General features: G+C 39.2%; 1 protein-coding gene across 5 annotated transcripts in view; it reads right to left on the bottom strand.

Annotated features, from left to right (window-relative positions):
- Positions 1–20,914, bottom strand: part of EML4 (EMAP like 4) — a 144,136-nt gene that overhangs the window by 70,873 nt on the left and 52,349 nt on the right. For 4 of the 5 annotated variants that reach the window (XM_072332259.1, XM_072332258.1, XM_072332256.1 and 1 more), the window contains exon 1: positions 13,951–14,130. The exons of the other annotated variant lie outside the window; for it this stretch is intronic. In XM_072332259.1, the coding sequence (XP_072188360.1) occupies positions 13,951–14,017 (67 nt within the window). In that variant the 5' untranslated portion in view covers positions 14,018–14,130. Of the gene's footprint in view, positions 1–13,950; positions 14,131–20,914 lie in introns of those variants that run through there. 5 annotated transcript variants of the gene reach the window in all.

Raw genomic sequence — 20,914 nt, forward strand, 5'->3', positions numbered from 1 at the left:
AGTCACAAGCAAAACTTAAATTTATCGTTCCTTTCTACTCTCCCTCTCCCAAACATCTGGCCATTCCTTTGTGCCACATGGGGCATCCAGGCCTTCCACAAGCCACTCAGCTTAATAAACCAGAGGGAGCTTTTCATTTCTTTAAAGAGAGAGGTCAGAAAATTGGGCCAGAGACTTCTGCGAAACTGACTATGTATTTTAATTAATTCATTTTCAATGGGACTGTCCAGTCCTCTGGTTATTTTTGTTACAACAAAATGGTACAATTTCTGATGTTCTGGTCATTTTTCCCAAGCTACCCATAACCTTTACTCTCAAGAGGGAATTTGCCCCAGTATCCACTGTGAAGAAAGTGCCATCTGCATTGCTGGCTGGTGAAAGGAAAGAGAAGTGCATGTAAACAGGGGTCTGAGGTTTTTTACCTTGAATAACAGTGTAAGATAAGAGTATCAGGATGCAGAAAAAGCAAATATATGCTAGGTCTAAAGATATGGCAAACCATAACTTTCAAAGTAAGAAGATTTGCTATTTTGTCATACTCATCAGTTTGAGTTTTAATTTTAGCCATTAAAATATTAACTTCCCCCACTTTTGGGCCAAGCAGGGGTGTGCTAGATGCTAGCGTTCAGTACTTAAGAGACTAAAAATTAGCATTAATTTTTCATAGCCAACAAATGGCATTAAACAGATACATTGTGCTCCATGGAAAACTTCTCACAGTCACCAGTCAAACCACTCCCATCAGTCTGAACAAACCTGCTGCTCAAAAGTTCCCTCAGGCTTTGTCAAGGAACTCTGACAGTGGGATCCAATACATAGTGAAGGCACTTAGAACTCCCAACACACCTCTCACTCTCCTTCTCATGTATCACTGAGCAGGTATGTGAGGATAACAGCATTTGAAAGATATCACCCTTAATCGCCATCTGTCTGAGAGAAAACCAAACACTCTACATTTAAAATGTATGTATTTATATATATCTTACAACTGAACTGGGGCCCCTAAACAATTCCAGAGTATCCATTATCCCTCCTAGGAGCCAACTCCTGCCAGCTCTGACTAAACATAAGGGCTTGCTTTTAGACACAAGCAGCATTTCAGAAAAACAAATTCTACAAGCTCCAGCACTTGGAAATTTAAACCACAGGATGGAAAATCCTACATTTTGTCCAATAAAACCACAGAAACCACAGATATTTTTAAACCACTGTCTGCCAAGGCACCCACACAGTTTTCTGTTTTCCCCAGAGCACTAAGAGCCTTTTATTACAGAAATGCGACAGAAATTACTTGGACTGGTATAAAGATCTGGCTCACAATTTCAGAAGACAACAGACCCAAAAGAATCCCTGCTCACTAGAACTATGACGTGCCCATGTGCACAGGAAGGCATGGATTTGCACAACCTGTCACTTTTCTTCTGAAGACCGCTGAATAATTTGACTCTGGCTAAGGGTTTTAGTTCCAGAGAGATAACAGTCAAAATTTTCCTGCCATGTTAAGTGAAGGAAAAATTCTCTGTTGTTTTCTGTTGCCTATATGTCTGAAGACAGGTTTATCAAAGGTGCAGAAATTCTCTTCTGCACTCATAATACAAAATTCACGAAATAAAAAGTCACTTAAGGAGCATGGGAAGAACTGGAATTAAAACAAATTAAAACATGAACACTGAAGATTAAGCAAGTCTGATTTTCCTAACAGATATCTTATCAACTCCTAATGTGTCCCTGGAGGCTAAAGCCATTGACATGAAAGCTGAGTGGGAAGTTCTCCCCAGTTCTGCCCATTGCAAATGCAAGACTCATGCCTTTAACGCTCTGGATTACCCCATATATCTTTCACTTCCTTTCCTACTTTTTCCCTCACTTTGCCTCATTTCCCAGTTCTTCCATGCAGAATTAAGAACAATGCACTGCTTGATCTCATTGGTAAATCTGCACTTACTACTGCAAATGAAGGTAAAAGGCTTCTTTATGCTAATGCAGATGTTTTGAAGCTAAGATAGGTAGATCATTGCAGATTGGTCTCCTCTCACAGCTCATGTGTGGTACGTTAGTACTCTGAACACCAGCTGAACTTATTTTCTTCTCACACAGACATTTCTCTGGGTTTTCAGGAAGAACTTATGATATCATTCCTCATTCAAACAGCTGCATTAGTACCGGCACATTGAGACATTCTATTATTCAGTCTTATCTTAGCCCCCTTTGCGGTAGTTAGTAAAAGAAAAACACAACAAAAAATAATAACAAAAACAAACTCAAAACATATTACTCTACATTAGCCTTGAACAGATGCTACCACAGAATCAGACTATAAAAAGCAAGCGCAGTGTCCAATGGACAGTAAGCACCTAAAACATCAGAAGCGTAATTAAGGGTAATCTACATTTCTAATCATAGACCACGTAATAAGATTGCTCAAAAGTACATCAGTGCACTCCAGCATGTTAAGTATACAGAGCCGAGCCATAAAAACTAAACAAAAGAAAAGAAAACTCTTGCTTAAGGCTGAAAATTTAGAGCGTGTGTAAAAACCTCAGTAAAAACCTTGACAGAAATATGGTTTATACTGTCAAGAATTTATGCATGACTTTGATAAATGAAAACTGGTCCATCTGGAGCAGATCTGTACAGATCTGTGTATATCTTTATAGACAATCATGGAACCTAAAACTCAATTATAAAAAACAATAAAATAACATGCCATATACTATAAAGTTAAATCACCATAGCTTTGCATTTAGTTTTAAGATAAGAACAAAGACATACAACTACAGTGGAACAAAGTTTTCTTTGGATTTTTCATCAAGCGTACTGCACATCCATATTAGCACATTGTTCTGTCTGTAGATGATTCACAAGATTTTCTCACAGCACATGAATATTCTGAAACGCAACAGCTGCTACTGATCTTTGTAGATTTTGACTGTTTAATGATTAATTTGAAATGAGTTCACATCTGTGAACCTGCACTACTGCAACACTGCATTACAGAGAACATCACCCATGCTTTGAGGCAGTCTCATTTCAAAGAGTTAGTCCGACATGTGTGATGATCTAAATCTTTATCTCTAATAATTAGTTTTGCTTGTATATGCTGAACATATCTGAGAATGCAGGCTTTTATATTCATTTATTTATATACTTGCTGGCATAAAAAAAAAGCAAGAGAGAGAAAGATTAAAACATAATACAAAAAACATCATGGAAAAAATAACTTGGCAATAACCACAGTTACAGCACTTTGGTAAAAAATATTTTTGTAATAATCCAGCACATCTGCTGCTGTAAACACTCATTTTAATGCTGATAATCTAGAAATTTAATGGCACAAAATTCACAGGGTACAACTCCACCCTGTATTTAATTAAATGGATCATTCAGCTTGCCCAAGTTTCCAATAACTGTATTATCTACTGGGCACCCATGTCTTACAAGAAACAGAACAGTCTTCACACCTGGCCAATACTAGATTTGATAAGCAGACTGAGGAAACAAAACCAAACCAACACTTCTGCCCATTTCTCCTGCTTGACATAGGAATCCATGTAATTAGTTGAAGAAGCAGGTAATTATGCTGGCTGTCTCTCAAATATCCTTTCCCCAGATGCATACTTCTTATCAACTCCACCTCCATTAAGATGAATCTAAACACTAAAACCATTCACTGTATTTTCACCACCCGCTAATTAAAATGCCTTGTGTTTTTTTTAATAATTTTCTTTTTCCAGCATTGGTTAGCACCTGATCCCTCAGATAGTCTTCTGCAGCTCAAGCTTTTCAATGCTTGGCCTTCAACTGGCAAGACATGCCCTTATCTTCCAAAACAGTGCTTCTGAACAACACATGATGGCTACAAGAACCTGTGTGGGATGCTCTACATAACTTGTTCAGCAACAGTCCCAGTCATCCCAGATTCTTTTTAATATCAGATGACACACTACTTTCATGCCACAGCAATAGAAAGTGAGGCACAGCAACTCCTGCTGTTATATAACATACATGCTTGGAAGTTCACAAGGGAATTAAATAGTTTACAGTGACTGCTGCAATCAACTGCTCTGCTATAAATTGCACATGCATTAAAAATAACAGTGAGTCTTAAAATCTTCTAGATTGGAAAAAATCTTCAAGATCAGTAGTATATTTTCAACAAAGTTGAATATATATCACATATATATGAATATATCATGTTATGCTAGAAATGTATATACATAAAATATACATGTCTATATTATATCTATATAATATATATTATTATGTATATTGTATATTATATAATATACTATTGTATACATATCATAATTATGCTAGAAATGTCAGTATTATTTACAATAGTGAACACTTTCATGATAAAGTCCTTAAGTCCTAATTTAAAAGTTATAAATTTGTAACTTTTCTAACCAAACAGAGCAGGCTAAAAATGTCTGTGTCTTTCTCCTGAGCCCAGTCAGCTCTCCCAGGCACTTCATGCCCACGGCAATCAGGCTTCTGACAGGCATGGGGATGTCCTGCCTACTGGCCAATAACTTAATTAGAAAATTGGGTTATTAGCAGATGCTTTTGACCTTAATCTTTTTAACTATGCTCTTCATCTGTTAAATGCAAGTATCATCCCACACTTAACCCATAAAGGTTAATTAACACTGGTAGGCTACTGAGACACTACCGTAAGTTCTGTAGCAAAGTCGGTGTTGAAATCCTTGAAAAATGAGACTAAAAGCCCCGCCATAAAAATAACAAAGGTAGCCAACCAAGGAAAATTAAAAGCAACTAAATACCAAGCAACTGCTTTTTTGCTAGACTTATCATTTCTGAGGACTAATTTCGAAGAGAATCAAGTAATTAAAGGCTGCACCTTAACACCTACATGATCCAGAAGTCTAAATACAGGTTTGAAGGACTACCCCCATTATGCATTCTGTGTTCAATCTTGAACTTCACATACATAACCATTTGCATTACAGATGTTACATGACTACATAAATCAACAAAAGACAATAGTGCTACTTGTCACTGATCTGCTCAACGTCATTCAAGATGATACTGGCACTATCCAGGCTTGGACAAAAATACCCAAGCATCACACAGCAGGTTCAGTGAATGCCGTGCAGAGTGCACCAAGAAATATCTCTTTCCAGGAACATTTTACCAACTCGTTTACACAAAGTGGTACCCACCAGTTACAACTGCAGGGCAAGGAAGTGGAAGTTGGTGTTAAGGTTTGTAAGTGGAGGGGAAAAAAATTAAAAGAGCACTCACAGTCACGTCAGATTCTTCCACTCCTTCCCCAGGCATCTTATTTACTTATTTAACTGTTCTTGTCAGAGTGATGATATTAATTCCTATTTAGAGCAGTGTCTGTATATTTAGGCCTATTTTTGTAGAATTTAAACTTCAATTCATACAGGTTACTGCCAATTTTCCAATTTTATTTCACTAATGTGCAAATAAAATCCAGTTTGCAAAGCATTCAATCTTCAGCTTGCAACATCTCACGCCAAACTCAACATTTACCATCTCTGCAGCAAATCTCTTCTGCTGCAAAACAGTATTCAGTAATACCAACATAGCTTTAATCTGAAATTTATGGACACCCTCCAATATCTTAAGCATTTATTGTTCATTCAGGCAACAAACCAATCTGAGTTTTTGTTTGTTTGACCTTCTGAAAAGAACATTTTTGCCCCGGAGGAAAGCTGTTTCTACCCACTACATTCACTATATTCTCATCAGTTGTGTTGTCTAATTTCAGAAGCACAACAGAAAAGCACTCAAATCATTAAGTGAGATAACATCAGTCAAAGCATTCAATTTATTTTGTACCATGCAGTGTTTATTTGCAAAATTTTCTCATCTCAAATCATGACATACAAATGAATGATCTCCAGCTTCTGTTATCTAGGAATCCAGTTAGGCATTATGTGCCTAAATGGAAATACTGGAACACTACTGAAATTAATTGTGCTGGATGCTACATTGTGCTACCCTTTTTTCCTTCCCTCAAGACCCATAAAAGAGTATCTAATCTGTAACACCAGAAACAACACTGTAAAAAGTTTGTTCAGTCTCACCCTGTGCTATTTTAACCCACACTATCAAAAATGCAGTTGTCCATTAAGTCAAGAAAAACAGAGATCCGTGGTCTATTTAATTAATTTCCCTTCCCAAATAAATACGTTTTTATTCAAACTGTCTACTTATGAATCTGTGTTGCATCGGTTGTGCTTCTGCCAGCGTTTGCATATATTTTACAGGCTATAGGACGTTATCATGTTGATTTAGTATTACATTTACACAAGAGGAATGCTCTTCTCCTGAAATGATGGACACACAAAAATATGTGTATTAGAGTACTGTCTGGTTACAGAGATTCATTAACTGATATTGATATTAAACACAGCATAGTGCATGCTTTTCTCACTCACTGTTGATCTTCCTTAAAGCTGGCCCAGCCCACCCTTTGTGGTACTGTTTCAAGGTCAAAATTCAGCCTTGCCATGCAGACTGCTCTTCATCCCTCCTAAAATCCACAGTGACCCTCTTGTGGATGCCACGCTCCTCACCACCAGCCCACTGTTACTCATTTTTGTGTTGCTGGCATCCCTTGGGTTGCCCATCCTGAAACCCCCCTTGCTCCTGCAGAGAATGTAGTCTCTCTTACTCTGCTAGGAACAATGGGATCCTGTGGGTTCCAGTGCTCAGTAGGCACTTCCTTGCACCAAGCTGGCATTCACATGAGGGTAATCTCTGGCACTTGTATGTCTGAATTACATGACACAGCCATTTCAGATAAATGAAAAGACTGGCATGGGAAGAGGCTTATCAACTTGTATTATCTTAGTTTTCTGGTATTTCAGGTATATGAGTTCCTTCCACTTACAGCACCATGCAATCTCCCACTTTTCTCTGAAGAGACCTTGCAATGTCATTGTCCTTCCTTGTATTTTCTTACCTGCAAGCAATAACAATATGTTCCCTTCCCAGTAAATAATAAACTGTACTGAGAGACAAGCACTTCTGGATGAAGTGTTCTATCTAGTGCAGAACATGTTACCTTTACTGCTGCAACCAGAGGATGCAACCTCGTGAATGTAACAATATCTCATAGAAGGGCTTGGAACAGACCTCAAAGATCATCCCCTTCCAGCCCAACCCCCGGACATGGGCAGGGCTGTGACTTGCTAAGTCAAGCACCAGCTCAGGTTGCCCAGGGCCCCAGCTATCCTCTTTGTGTAGGCAAGCATAGACACAAGGCTTCCTTTTGCTATTTTTAAAGGCCCATTGGTTCTTGGGTACACAAGACCAGACCTCTGTGATCATGACCTACATTCAGGAGGACACAGACAGGAGCAGACCCAAAACCCACTTTGGTTTTCCTCCACTGAGATGCCTCCCTGACTTTTGCAACACAGCTAGGCTATCTGCTCCAATCCAAGGATGAAGCACAAGCTCTGCAACTCCCACACAGTCTGGCTATGAGCTGCTATCTGCAGCCACTCACAGCACATTAATAGTTAGCTTCATTTCTGTTGCCACAGAAAAGCAAGTATTGAGAAATAAAGGGAGTATTTCCATTCTATGTGACACAGAAAACACTTCAGAGCAGACAGGAAGCAGAAATATGTACACTGGTATAAGTTGATAGCCACCCTCAAAAAGAGGAACTGATCATAAATACAGTTAAAAACCTAACTAGTTCTTTAGACACACTCCTTTGTTTTATTACATCAGCAACTAAACAGTCCCAGCGAAGCCCTGAAGTGAGCACTTCCTATAAACAAGGTGTGGGTGGAAAGCATTGCTCACAGCTTTCCTGCTGCTGTGGCTGCTACTGTTTGACAGAAGCCTTACTGCATGGCCACCAAACCTGCCATTCTGCATCATGCTGCCCTCAGCTACTTAAAAAGGATTTCACATCAGCATTTCATATTTGACAAAGCAACGTAATCTCCTAAACAACTCAGTCTGCAGCTCCGCCACCAGGTGCTGCCATGTTTTCTTCAATAAGGACACCACTAAAAAACTTTCTGCAAAGGCTCTAATCCTACAAACAAACAATGTTACAAAGAAATTAAGCTAATTTCATTCGTTCGTGACAAGGTTTACTTACTCGTGACAAATGTTCATGTTAAGAGCTTCCAAAATTTCACCATGTTTTATGTAGATGTTCCATACAAAATGCATCAATCATATCTCATATCATATTTATAGTTATTTTTTACATGGATGAAACCTCTAATGTGGAAAAAATCATCAGGCTTATTTTCCTACTATTTGTTACCAAAGCGACATTTTTTAGGCAAAAAAAAAAACAAAAAAAAAAACCTATAAATAGCAAAGAAAATAGGACTGGTTATAATATATAAGTCTGTTATTAGAAGTAATCAAGTTGTACAGACACTTCACAGATAACCAAGAATTAGATCTGGTTGTGACTGAATAACAGCAGCCTCGTGAATCATGAAAAAGCTGCCTCAAGCTTTGCCCATTTCATTTGTCATTCTTTCAAATCAAGTACCTTCACTACAAATTGACACCAAAGTCTCATTAGAAAGAAGGATCTTTCTGTGCTCAAAACACAGCTTCACAAAAAGCAGAAGCACTGAGCTGAAAATGTGAACTAGGAAGTTGATAAGCTTCATAACTCTTCTAAAAAAGAGAAAAACATACTGGACAATGAGCCATATACTGTAGGTCACTGTTGCTTCTCTTCCCGTTCTAACACTCTGTAGATTCCTGCAACTTTCTTGTATCTAGGAGGAATAATCTTAAACCTGAAAGATAACTAAGTTATTTTGAAGGCAGCTGTCCTCTTAAACCAGAGTTATCCAGTATTCCTTTGACTCTGGCAAATTAAGATTAATTTCACATACATTCATTAAGTATTAACTACAGTAGCTACTTAAATATGTAATATGCATAGACAATATATAGAATTATATAATATATAATTAATATTAATATATATATAATGCATAATATAATATATATATAATATAAATATATATTAAATATATAGAACAACTATCCAAGAGCCTGCTATTTCTTCACAACATCTCAGTCAAAGTAACACACTCCTTCATGTACAAAAAAGATCCCACTGCTCTGACTTAATATATCAGTAAGAAAAAACAAATTGTGTGGTACTATCTCAACACCTTGTAATCATTCTGAGCATCTTATTTTCCAACTATTTTTATTATTTTTTTTAAAATGTTACCAGGAAAGGAACTAAGTTGGTACAAGTGCAGGATGGGTGCATTTGTAGTCAGCATCTTTGGGCTACAGAGTAGGGTATGGCCACATAAACCACCATCAAGAAAGCAGAATAGGGAGTCAACAGCATCACAGCTTCCCCATAGGAGCTACTCAAGCACACACTTTTACTCAAGAAGGAAAGCCAGGCTATCAGCCCACATTTATTAACCCTCTGTGTCAACATGCTGTGAGTTTCCACCTTCACACAGACCTCCAAAACTCATGCTAAAGGCCATGCTCTAACCAAGTGGGACCAGCCCTTGTCCATGCTCAAACCCAAGTCACTGTAGGCAGGCAAAATGCTAAATTCAGATCATATCTCTCAGAGCTGGGAAGAACTCCTAGCAATGACCCATGGACAGAGAAGAAAACTCATTCAGCTTCTCCTGGAAGGAGACTTCCCTCAATGTGTTTCACAGATATAAGCAATCTGAGTACTGTCATGGTTTAAAGTACTTCTGAATAGCACCACAGGCAAACAAGGGAAAAGAAAAACAATCTCATGCCATTTTAAAGTGTAAAAACAAACAAACAAAAAAAGTCAAAAAAAGGAAGAACAAAGGGAGAAAATACAGTATCTAAACTCTACCTATACTGTTATTATGCATCAAACTGTCTTCTCATCACACAGTAAGTCTGACTAATGACTGTAACACGTGGTCCTTCCATCCCTTCTCCTCCTCACAATCTGCATGTTCAGCAATTTTTGCTGAGTTTATTTGCACATCCTACTCTCACAGCTGCTCTGTGCCAACTGCAGAATGAACAGGTTAGAGAAGCATGCCTGAAGGGAGGTTTGAAATGCTGCCGCATTTACTCTTCCATGTGATGCAGAAGTGTGATGCAAAGTTCATAATTTTCTAGATCTAGTATCTGGGCATAACTCAACATTTGTGAGCAAAATCTCACTCTTGAGAATGTGAGTGCACATCTGAGTCTTTCTGTCTGACCTTTAACGACAGCTTATCACATCAACTGCACCTTTGATACTTCTCTAATTTTAATTTAAAGCAATTTTCAATGTGATTTGCCATCCACTTACTGCAAGTGCTAAAAAAAAATACGCTAACCGCTACCCTGTGCCAGTCATCGTTTCAACCTCCTTGTGATGACTAATACATATTCCTAGAACTGCTAGAAGTGAGAGAGCAGAACAGGCAAAGCAGAAGAAACTTTGCACAAAACCATAACCACATGTTTCAAAATGAACTATCATGTTAAAGAACTGAGACTATTCCACTGAGTCAAGTAGGCATTGCCATCTTAAAAGTGTAAGATGAAACCCCTTAACCACGTTTAAATTTGTAATTTTATTTCCTGTCTTAATAGCTCTGGTGTTACTGGTGTTAAAGTGCAGATATTTACTGTAGATATTTAGGTATTTATATACACCAGGGATAATTTTTTTTTTTTTGTCTTTTAGTGGAGGTTCACATTGGAAGTTTTTGGGTTTTTTTACATTTTATTCATTTAGTTTAATATGTGTCTATGCAAAAGTTTCCACAGACTGGTCAAGGTCAGCAGAGTCCTCTGGAGCTCAGCTGGTTCGGCCCCTTCTTAAGCAGGGACACCTAGAGCCAGTTGCCCAGAACCATGCCCAGGTCTACAGTCAGTGATGTACATCAGAGTCCAATACCTTCCTTCACATCATGCTGCCTTGCTGTCTCCTCCTGAACACAGCAAGACAACTCCCTTGCCCTCAGCTACCTGAAAAATAAGTGGCATATAACAAGTAAATGACACTTAGATGATGCAACCAATGAAGCTGGAATCAGAACAAGCTGGTCTAGCTTACCGCTTACTTCATTAAGCACATGCTCAGCTAATGCACAAAGCAAGTAAATAATGTTCATTCAAACAGCACTTACAATTACCTTGTATAACAGCTGAATAAAAGGCTAATTTAACTTTACCAAATCAGTAGGAAGATGCACGTAGAGCTATAGTATCCTGCTAAGGAAGTAGGAAGTAGAATTAGAAACAAGCATATGTAACTCTACAAGAGGTTGAAGAATAATGTGTCTGTGGTATTCTCATACCCTATAATGAGATAGAATTTCACCTCTAGACCTAAGAGCAGGATCCTTATTGCAGAAGGACACCAGTAAGAACGGCATATATCAGCATTTCCTTACATAAAGCACAGCATAAAAGTAAATAAATTTTAACAGAAAAGTGAATTCCACCCAACACTACTTTTAGAAAGTCTGATTTCTAGGCACTTTTAGACTTCATTTACAGGCAGGAATGGTCAAGTCTCAAATGATGCAACCCTTTGCATCTTCAGCTCCTGGTGAATGCTGATCCTCTTGATAGGGAACAGTCTGACCTTCTAGTGGGGCATCAATCTGTACCCTGACCTGTATAACCTAAGTTCTAGCCCAGATCTAATTTGATAGCCAAGATCTTTCTGAAGAGATGTGTCATGACATAAGCCTGGCCATGTTTTAGTTGCGAAAGACTCACTAACACAAGTATATGAAAGAAAAAAAAAAGTCAACACTATTAACACCAAAGTAGCTTTCTTAAAAATCTGAATAAGCTTCCTCTCAGCACCGACTTCCCATTTATTAAAAGGAAGTTCCAGTTTTTCCCTGCTGAAAAAAAACTGAATTTGTTTTTAGCTTTGCCAAGAAATGAGTAAGTAGATGTATGGACATATAATGATAGTCAAAAACAAACAAACAACAAAACAAACAAACAAACAAAACACACCAAAAGAAGAAGATCTGAGTTTTGTTATTTTCCTTTGATTCTGTGTTTGCTGAGCACAAACTAATTCATTGTTACAGGGAACATAGAGTAGCAACAGTTCTCATGACAAAGGTCTTAATCTCCTTCACACAAACAGAAAGAATACATACTGCCAAACAAAACAAAACAAAACACCCTGGAACTTAATCTGAAGGTTTTTACCTACTTCTTGTTACTAGTTGTCATCTCGTGAAGCTTCTAAAAGCCCTCAATGCAAGGAGCTCTTGAGGATGTGGTTAGAATCTTCATACGAACAAAGCTCTACGTAGATTCACCATGATAGCACTTTCTCATTTCTGTAAGTTTACTTGACAGCCAGGGCACATTCCACAAAAATTTTATACAAGGGTACATTAGGTCTTATGACGTAAGTAGGAATGAAATTTTAAATCAGCAGAATATATTACACTGCTAAAAATATCCAAAGTTGCATTTTCTTTCAATTACAAATGCTGACTTGAACTTTCATTCAACAGTATCTCAATTTTGTACCAAAATTTACTGTTCTTTTTCCTGCATCCTAGAAAATTCTGATTCAAGTAAAAAGTATGTTTTGAGAAAATGATATATTTCTTGCACCTTACTGTGCTAGATTTCTAAACATCTTAGAGGCCAGACCATCATGCCATGCTTCTAAAGCTCTGTGTATGCCTTAAACTCAAGCCTGAGACTGTGCTATAGTGATCTCCCCCCACCCTCCCAAAAAAAGCCATTAAAGTCAATGGAAATGACTGACAAGGCTGTATGAAGCACTTGTAATTTCAAGATTTCCAATTCACCCTCCCTCTTTTTTCCCTAGAGTTGCAACATCTTAAATTTTAAACCAAATGCTTCGAATTCTGAAGCAGATAAAGTTCAGTGCGTTGCTCACTTTAAGAAAGCACGCTGTAGCAAGGTCATTTCTTTCTTCTCCCATTAAATACAGGTACAGATTTCTGCACTGAGTACCTGCCCTTACTCATTTTTTAAAAGAAGTTTTCCTGTTGACAGATGTATTTTAGACAGAACATGAGAAGTTTTGCTGTGAGATGCTGTACTTATATCAAAACTGCAATAAAAGAAGTGCCCAGTAAAGTTTCACTGGGAATAATGCACTTCTCTGCTATGTACAAGAACAAATACACGTGGTCACTAATCTGGTTTGCTTGTTTTTAATTTTTTCCCCCCTAATAACTGAACTCATACTTTTGGCTGATATAGCAAGAATGCTGCAATTATCATCTGTTTTATACAGAACAGAGGTCAGTTTGATAGCAGCTGCCTACAGAAAGGAAGGCTGTATTGAAAGATTTCAGATTTACCAAGTTGCTGACAAAAATAAAAGTGGGGGGAAAAAAAAATCTTACCTCTGAAGGGCAAATAAACATTTTACACACACAGAAATGCAGTAACTTTAAACTGCAGCAGATAGAGTTATTTTTGCCACTTATTTTCAATGAATCTTTACTGCCTCCTGCCTGAGAGGCCCTTGTGCAGCCCATGTTTCCCTGCAGAAGCTTCATCAAGCTGTTCTATCTGCAACATAAAATGAAGCTGTGCACCAAAGGGAGCACGCAGCAGCAGCTCTCACCATGCGTGAAAGGGGTGCTCAGAGCACTCCTCCCTGGCAGTGCACGACCCACTCTGGGATGTGCTGCCAAAGGGCACACACACCACCAAAGCCACCGCACCAGAAGGATCCTGCCCTGCTAAGTATTAACCTCCCCATCACCTTCCTGCTGTTTCCCCTCCTATCCACAGATAACAGATTTATTGGTTTCTCATAAAGTTTGCTCAAGGACATCACACTGCAGCAAACTGTCTCAGCCTCTCCACAAGCACACCTTGCCAGCTGCTAGCAAGGCTGAACTCGACTCCACCTCCCGGATAAATCTTCCCCCCTCGATGTGCACAGATTTCCCCCTCCCTTGCCCAGAGGTGACCATACTTTACCCATGCAGAAGCTCCCCAGTGCTATGGGATCACAGCCGGCTGCCAGGCAGGGCAAGCTGCCCTCCATTGCTGGCCCCACTTCGGTCCCGGGGGCTTGCTGTCAGCCCCCAGCTTGGCCCCTCTGCCTGCAGCCCTGGCCAGAGGCTGGAGGGGGTGGGATGGGGACAAAAATCTCAGGCTGCCGCAGGGAGTGGCTAGACCTCCGACGTCAGAAATACACCAATAAAGGCACTTACGAGTGCATGCGGCACAGAAATACTTCACTGTGCGCTAGCTAGCTATCAGCGAGCCCAACATTATGACTTTCTTGCCCCCCTTTTTTTTTTCCTTCCCCTTAAGGGAAGCAGAATTTTCCAGCTGCTCTTCAACCTGCTTCAAAGTCAGAAAATGGCCATTGTTTACATACGCACGCACCGTCTTGCAGTGCTCTCCATTTAAAACTAAAGCAATTAGGCTGTCACACAGACATACCCTGCCGTGTCTCTTCCAGAGAGACAACACAACATATTCACAAAGACCATTAAACACAGCTTTAATACTGTGATGGTAACTACGAAAAGACAACAGTAGTCTATTTGCAATAAGCCTGAATATTAAGAACCACTGCAAAATGCTAATGATAAGGATTTTTATATTTGGTCAACCCAAATAAAGGATTATTGTTCCAAAGCATGTCTATTTATGTCAAAGAAAATCAATTTAACAGCAGTAACAGCACAATACGAAATGAAAAGTTCACACAGAGGGGAGGGCAACAGGGTGGCTATTTGTTTAGTATTATATTGGAATATTTTTCCTATGACATCTTTCTAGGCAAAAAAGCAATGACGTCACTAGCAGTATACTTGTATTCATTTCATTAAAATGAAGCAAAATACCAGGGGTTTAAGAGCAGGAGCTTTGCAATGCTATCATTCTGTTAAGCGGAAGAGACCTTGTATTACAAATGCATTACAATCTATTTAGTACGATCGTGATTTTGTCTGCCTTGCGAGATGAAGCACAGCCAGATGAGAACTAATGAATGCAACATGTGTTCATTCTTTTGGTAGCCGTGCCTGAAGCCAGTTGGCAGAATGAATGCAGCAAGATAAATGTCAAAACAAAGCTATTTGTGAATATGTATTGCATATATTTTGCCTCATCTCTCTATCATTCTTCGAATAGTTCATTCTCAAATGTTGTAAGCATATTAAATACCCCCCAATTTAAGCTTTTATTTCCAACAGCAGCATAATCAAAAATACATAGGGGAAGTTCACGTCTCCATTCAAAAACAAGGATGTGCAGAATTTTTTTCAATGCTCACGAACAAACAGTTGGTAAAAAGGTTCATAAAAACACACAGTTAAGAGAGAGCACCAAGAGCTTGGCATTTCTTACCATGGAATTATCCATCTGCATAACTCTAATAGTATCTTCATTTTCCAGCAGCTCCTGGAGGAACTGGAGGAACCACACTGGAGGAACTGACCTCTGCAGTGATTTAAAAAGCCAAAACCAAACAAAAATATCAGGAAAAAACCCAGACAGTCAGCTGAACACAACTCTCCTACATTAAGCAAGACAGACAATGACTGTGATTAATAATTGTAATAAAAAGAGCATAAGAAACTGAATGATGAAAAGCGATAAAGGGCAAAAGGCAAGGGAACAATTAAGTAAACAGCCCTAAGCCAAGCTACTCAACACACAGCTGCAGCACTGGGATTGACCAAGACCCCCTGCTTTCCACTTGTCCCAACCAATGTATTGCATCACATTATTAGAGAAAACAATTCTCATTGCAAGATGAAACACTGAGTGCTATCTTGGGTGGGCTGGACGCACAGATAGATTTTAGCGTTCCTTAAAACAGTTAAAAAGTATGGGAAAAATCCATCAGCAGGCTGTTCCAGTCTCAAGAAAAGAAAAAAACAAACACCAACCTGCACCAGGGCAGTAAGCTCTTTGAAGAAGCCTAATCTTCAGGATGAGACTGTGAAAACTAGTGTCCTATACACCCCCAGTATACTTGCTCACCCTGAAAATGTTCAGCCCACCTTCCATCTATTGCCCACTAATTTGAGGACTTGGGTCACAGTTCCTTTATTTACCTTCGAATCTTTCATGAAAACCTTAACTTCTCATTTGGATTTTTCCTTGCCTATCTCTAGCCAGTACCTGCCATCCTAAGCCATCTCCTTCTTACAACCCTCCTATCTCCAACAGGTGTCTACCTTTAACAGACCTAAACACATCTCAGGCTTCCCTTCTCTCGCAATATTTAGCACAACTCTCACTAAAATAAAACACACAAAGAAGGCAAATAGCCTTTGCCTAGGAAAAAACTCCCTGTGTATTAACAGTGCAAAATACAATGGTGTACCATGAAAAAGAAAAAGAAAAACAAACAACAACAACAAATAATCAAACAACCTACCTTCGCAATCTAACATAATAAAGCACGTTAAAGATCAGGAATAGAAACAAGCATGTTGAAAAAACAAGGTTTGTTAAGCTTTGTTTGATGAGTGGGTAGGGGTTTTTTGGTGCTGTTTCTTTGGTTTGGTTTTCTTTTTTCTCTCTGGATTTTTGTAACCCACGTGGGAACATTACACATCTGGTAAGAACAGTTGATGTTTCAAAGACTGCAGAAGCATCAGTCAGATGATGAGCCTAAGCAAAGTGTCCTTTGAGATACTTCAGCTTTTTAAGCACCAAAACCCACTCCAAACCACACAGTCTTCAGAGGTGGGTGCACATGGTTTCTCTGACTTTTGAGGAAAGCCATACTAAGACAGGAGAAAGAAGTTCCTTGCCACCCTGCCATTGCTTTTCAGTGTCCCAGATCCAGATGAGGGATCTGGGGTACTTCCTAAAAGCTACAAGTCCCTCAAGCCACACAGGCCAAGGAACGGACATGGTCTTCCAGCATTATCATTAGTAAATGAAAACCAAAAAAGGAAGGTTGAATTTCCTTGGTAATGATCCTGCTACCCAGAAGATTATCTATGGTTGTATGAAGGTTGGAAAAGGTCCACCCGCATTCTCACAGAACCAGGATCTCTACCTCCTAGCATAGCAGGCTGTAGAAACCACAGATGACATGTGAGGCAGATATGTTGCTTATGTTATCATCCCTCCAGCAGCTTATTGGAAACACTCCCACCTATCTTTCCATATAGGAAAAAAAAAAACCAAACAACCCAACACCTATTAATATCTCTAATCAATATAAAATAATCAAGTTTACAGAGATGAATTTAATGACACTGTGAATTGCAAGAAGGATCACCAGTTAATACTAATTCTTCACATATAAGAAACTAATTGTGTTTCTGCAGGAAAACAGTCCTTCAATTATTTTGCTTTATTCTTTCTGAAAAGAAACTGCAACCACATTTCAGTAGACAATTACCTTCGGGACCAAAGGTATCACATTCCAGCAGCTGCTACATTGCTGCTGCACCCTTACCTCCACCCCACAAAAGAGAGAACTGTAATTTCTTCAGTGATTACCCAAATCCTTTAGAGAAATGAAGTCATCCAAGCCAGAGCATAAAGCCTCACCAGTCAACAGCAGCTCTGCCTTCAGGAGATGGAAGGCTGTTGTGAAATAGTTAGGCTTGTAAATCACACCTCATTGCCACTTCACTGCCAGAAAACAGAGCAGAGCAAGAACTGATAGAGAAGAGTGGAATACCAGGAGTTTACAGTGCCGGGGAAGGCAGTGCCAGATTCAGCATCCACAAGTCTCAGGTCCTATGCTGAGCTCCTCCATCCTATGGGCATTTTGCCTAAACTAAATCTAACATGCAGAAAATGTGAGAAACAAGACATCTGTATCCAACCTTTAAAAGCCATCCTGAGGCAGCCTTCCAAAGCTAAACAATAGTGGTGGCTGTGCAGTCAGCCACCCTGGGTAATCTGGAGAAGAACTGTTTGTTTGTTTCCTTTGTGCCCCCTCTAGAACATTATATAATCGGGGGAGGAGGGAGCAGAAAGAAAGCAATAAATACACGTGTTTTAAGAGTAACCACCTGAATGTCTGTTCTTGCTGCATGGTTATTCAGCTGCCCACTCACAGCCCTACTGAGGTGGCAGCACACTGATGGGCAGAGCAGGAAGGGTGGTAGTGCTAGAAGCTGGTGTTTCACCAACCATAACATCAGACAACAGCTGTAGCACGCCTTCCGCTGCCTGCTAGCAGCAGTTGCAAAGCAGACTGCTTGCAGCTGCTTTCCTGCCTACCCATCAAATGCAATAAGGAAACGGCCAACAAACAAGATGAAAACATATTAAATCTAAAACACAGCCAGGAAAAGGTTTCTCCAGTGAATTTTGCTTTGGGCATATGTTCCAGAGCACAGCTGTTGCCTATTCTACATGGTGACCAGTGAAAACGTGCAACCCCGCCCCCCTGAGAAAGGGAAGAGCATGAGAGCAGCATCCCTGCCAGGAGTAGCCTCTACTTTTGCAGATCACTGTAGTTTTACCCTTGGTCTGGAATCCACTTCGATTCGAATGCACAAACGGTATTTCCAAAGCTATTGGTAAACCATGCTACATTAGCTAAACACACTGCATACTCCTTCTTTGAAAGCCATCAGCAAAATTATGATTGCTCACGTAGACAACTAATTGGCAGTCTCAGTCACACAAAGCCCTGGTTATGGACTAGCCAAGGTGAAGTGCCCAGCTGTCAAACCACACAGATCATGTCTGAAAAAAGAGGAAGGATGAACCAACTGCAAAAAAAATGGTTTTTGACAAAGCACTTTCAAAATGAAGTATCTAATTCTTGAAACATTACACTGTTTAAGAGTTGCATATTCTTTCAAAGAGTAAATGTCTTTCTGGCCTATCAAAACATCTCCTAATGTTGGCTGTTGCCACATGTTGATTATTATTGCTACTTTTAAAAGTCACTCTAAACTAAATTTAGCATGGAAAGAAATACAACAATAAAATTTGAAAACAGTCCACTATTCATGACAGAGAGTTTCTCATTTACTATCCACTTTGAAATGCTAAGGAACTGGAAAAACTGTTAAGAAAACAACATTAATAAGAAAAGATAGATCCTTGCCTCAAAACTATTGCTTATGGAGGATAACGAGCAAGAGATTTGCTGATGCACCTAGTGCTCAGTGTACCAGAGCAAAGCAATCCCTATCACGCACAGAAAGGTGCTGTGTGGGCAGCAAGAAGAACTGGAAATATAATCCACAGGTTGGCTCTGATGTAACCTCTCATCAAATGGCAAGTCAGTGAGGCAGGAAAGACACAGGTACTATTCTGGCTTTGCCCAGATTGCTTTCATCGTCTAGACTCCTACGTATACTAACAGAACTCACGTACCCACCTGAGCAGTGGGGTGATTGCCCATATTTGGGACCTCACTGTGTAAACATTGTATCTCCTATTTAAATATTACCTAGTACATGCAAACATGATGTAGGTGTCAGACCTTCAACTATTACAACACCTCAAAGTTTGACCTTATCAGGATATCATTTACAGCCACAGTTTTGACATATTACATTTAACAGGTGTACAGTCCATAAATTAATTACCCTTCTGATGGCTCAGGCTATCAAACGAAGTGGTTCAAAGGGAATCTGAAAGGACAGTTTTATATCTGTGCCATTCCTTCAAACGTACCAGTCAGCATATTTTACACTCTCAGTAAACTGGGTCATAATAATAAACATCATGGCCTGTTTACAAATAAAAAGACTGAAATATTGTGAAATCCTAAGGCAGAGCTCATGACCTATACCGTAAAATATAACAGATATCATACCTATGTTTAAAAAAAAAGGTTGGAAGCTTCTCATGCACGTCTCATTTTTCAGTTGTGTTCTCAGTGTTATATTTCACCTTCACTTTAAAACTTAGTGAATGTAACACAGGAGTCTGACTGAAGCAGGTTATTTGGAAAAAAAGGACCACTATGAACAAGTCATACTATTTTCAAAACTGTCATTGGAAGGAACTAGCTTGGTTCACACACATCCAAAGAAGTCAAGAGACCTTTCAACCATGTCAACAAACCCATATGCCACAGTAAAAGTCATGTTTATTTGTAAGTTTGAATAACATTACCAAAACGAAATTAGAGATTGATTGCTGATTCATTCTTCCCACATGAAAAATTAATGTTACAAAAAACTGACACAACTGATACTTCGGGCAGCGTCTCTGGAGAAAAATCAAGGGATAAAGAGTAACACCATACAGCCCACAGCACTGTAACCAATAGATCTTTCACATGTCAAGACTGTGGTCAGCCTTTGACTACAGATATGCATATGTGGATGTCGTCATAAAACATTCTATAGGTCAGGACAAATTATTTCTTCCTTTAGATCATCAGTTCTGTTATGACAGTTAAATGTCAAAGCAAGAACAATATAAAACAAAACAAAAAAAGGAGAGGGAGAAAATAAAGAACGTGCTTTGGTGTGCAGTGGTAAAGGTCTTGCTTTGCCACTGCGGTGTACACAACAACATATCACGTTAGGGGGGAAGCCAACAGCAAAACAGAAAAGGTTTTTGATGGCATTAAGAAATAATAGAATTGTATTTCCTGAGAATCCAACTTACTACTGAAGCTTCAGAGACCTACCAAAGGTCAGACGTGACAGGAATTAGACGGTATTGTATTACATGAAGGACATTTTCATACTCGGCAAAACCATCACCCAGGAGGCGGTGCTGGTGGCTGCAGCATGTGACTGAGCTCACTGTGCCCTTTATTCTCCGTAAGAAGTTTCATACTCTGTTCTGCCTAGCCATCTTTGAGTATCAAGGGCAAGAAAACAAGAAAGCAATCCAAAACATACTGAAGTCAATGGGAACACACACACTCCAGCAGAAACTTAGATATGGAGTTAATCCATTTGTTCTTTGACAAGTATGAAAATCTACATTCCAAGTGAATCACAGAATCACTCAGGTTGGAAAAGACCTTAAAGAT

This window comes from Excalfactoria chinensis, chromosome 3 (genome assembly GCF_039878825.1).
Source record: "Excalfactoria chinensis isolate bCotChi1 chromosome 3, bCotChi1.hap2, whole genome shotgun sequence".
Taxonomy (NCBI): Eukaryota; Metazoa; Chordata; class Aves; order Galliformes; family Phasianidae; genus Excalfactoria; species Excalfactoria chinensis.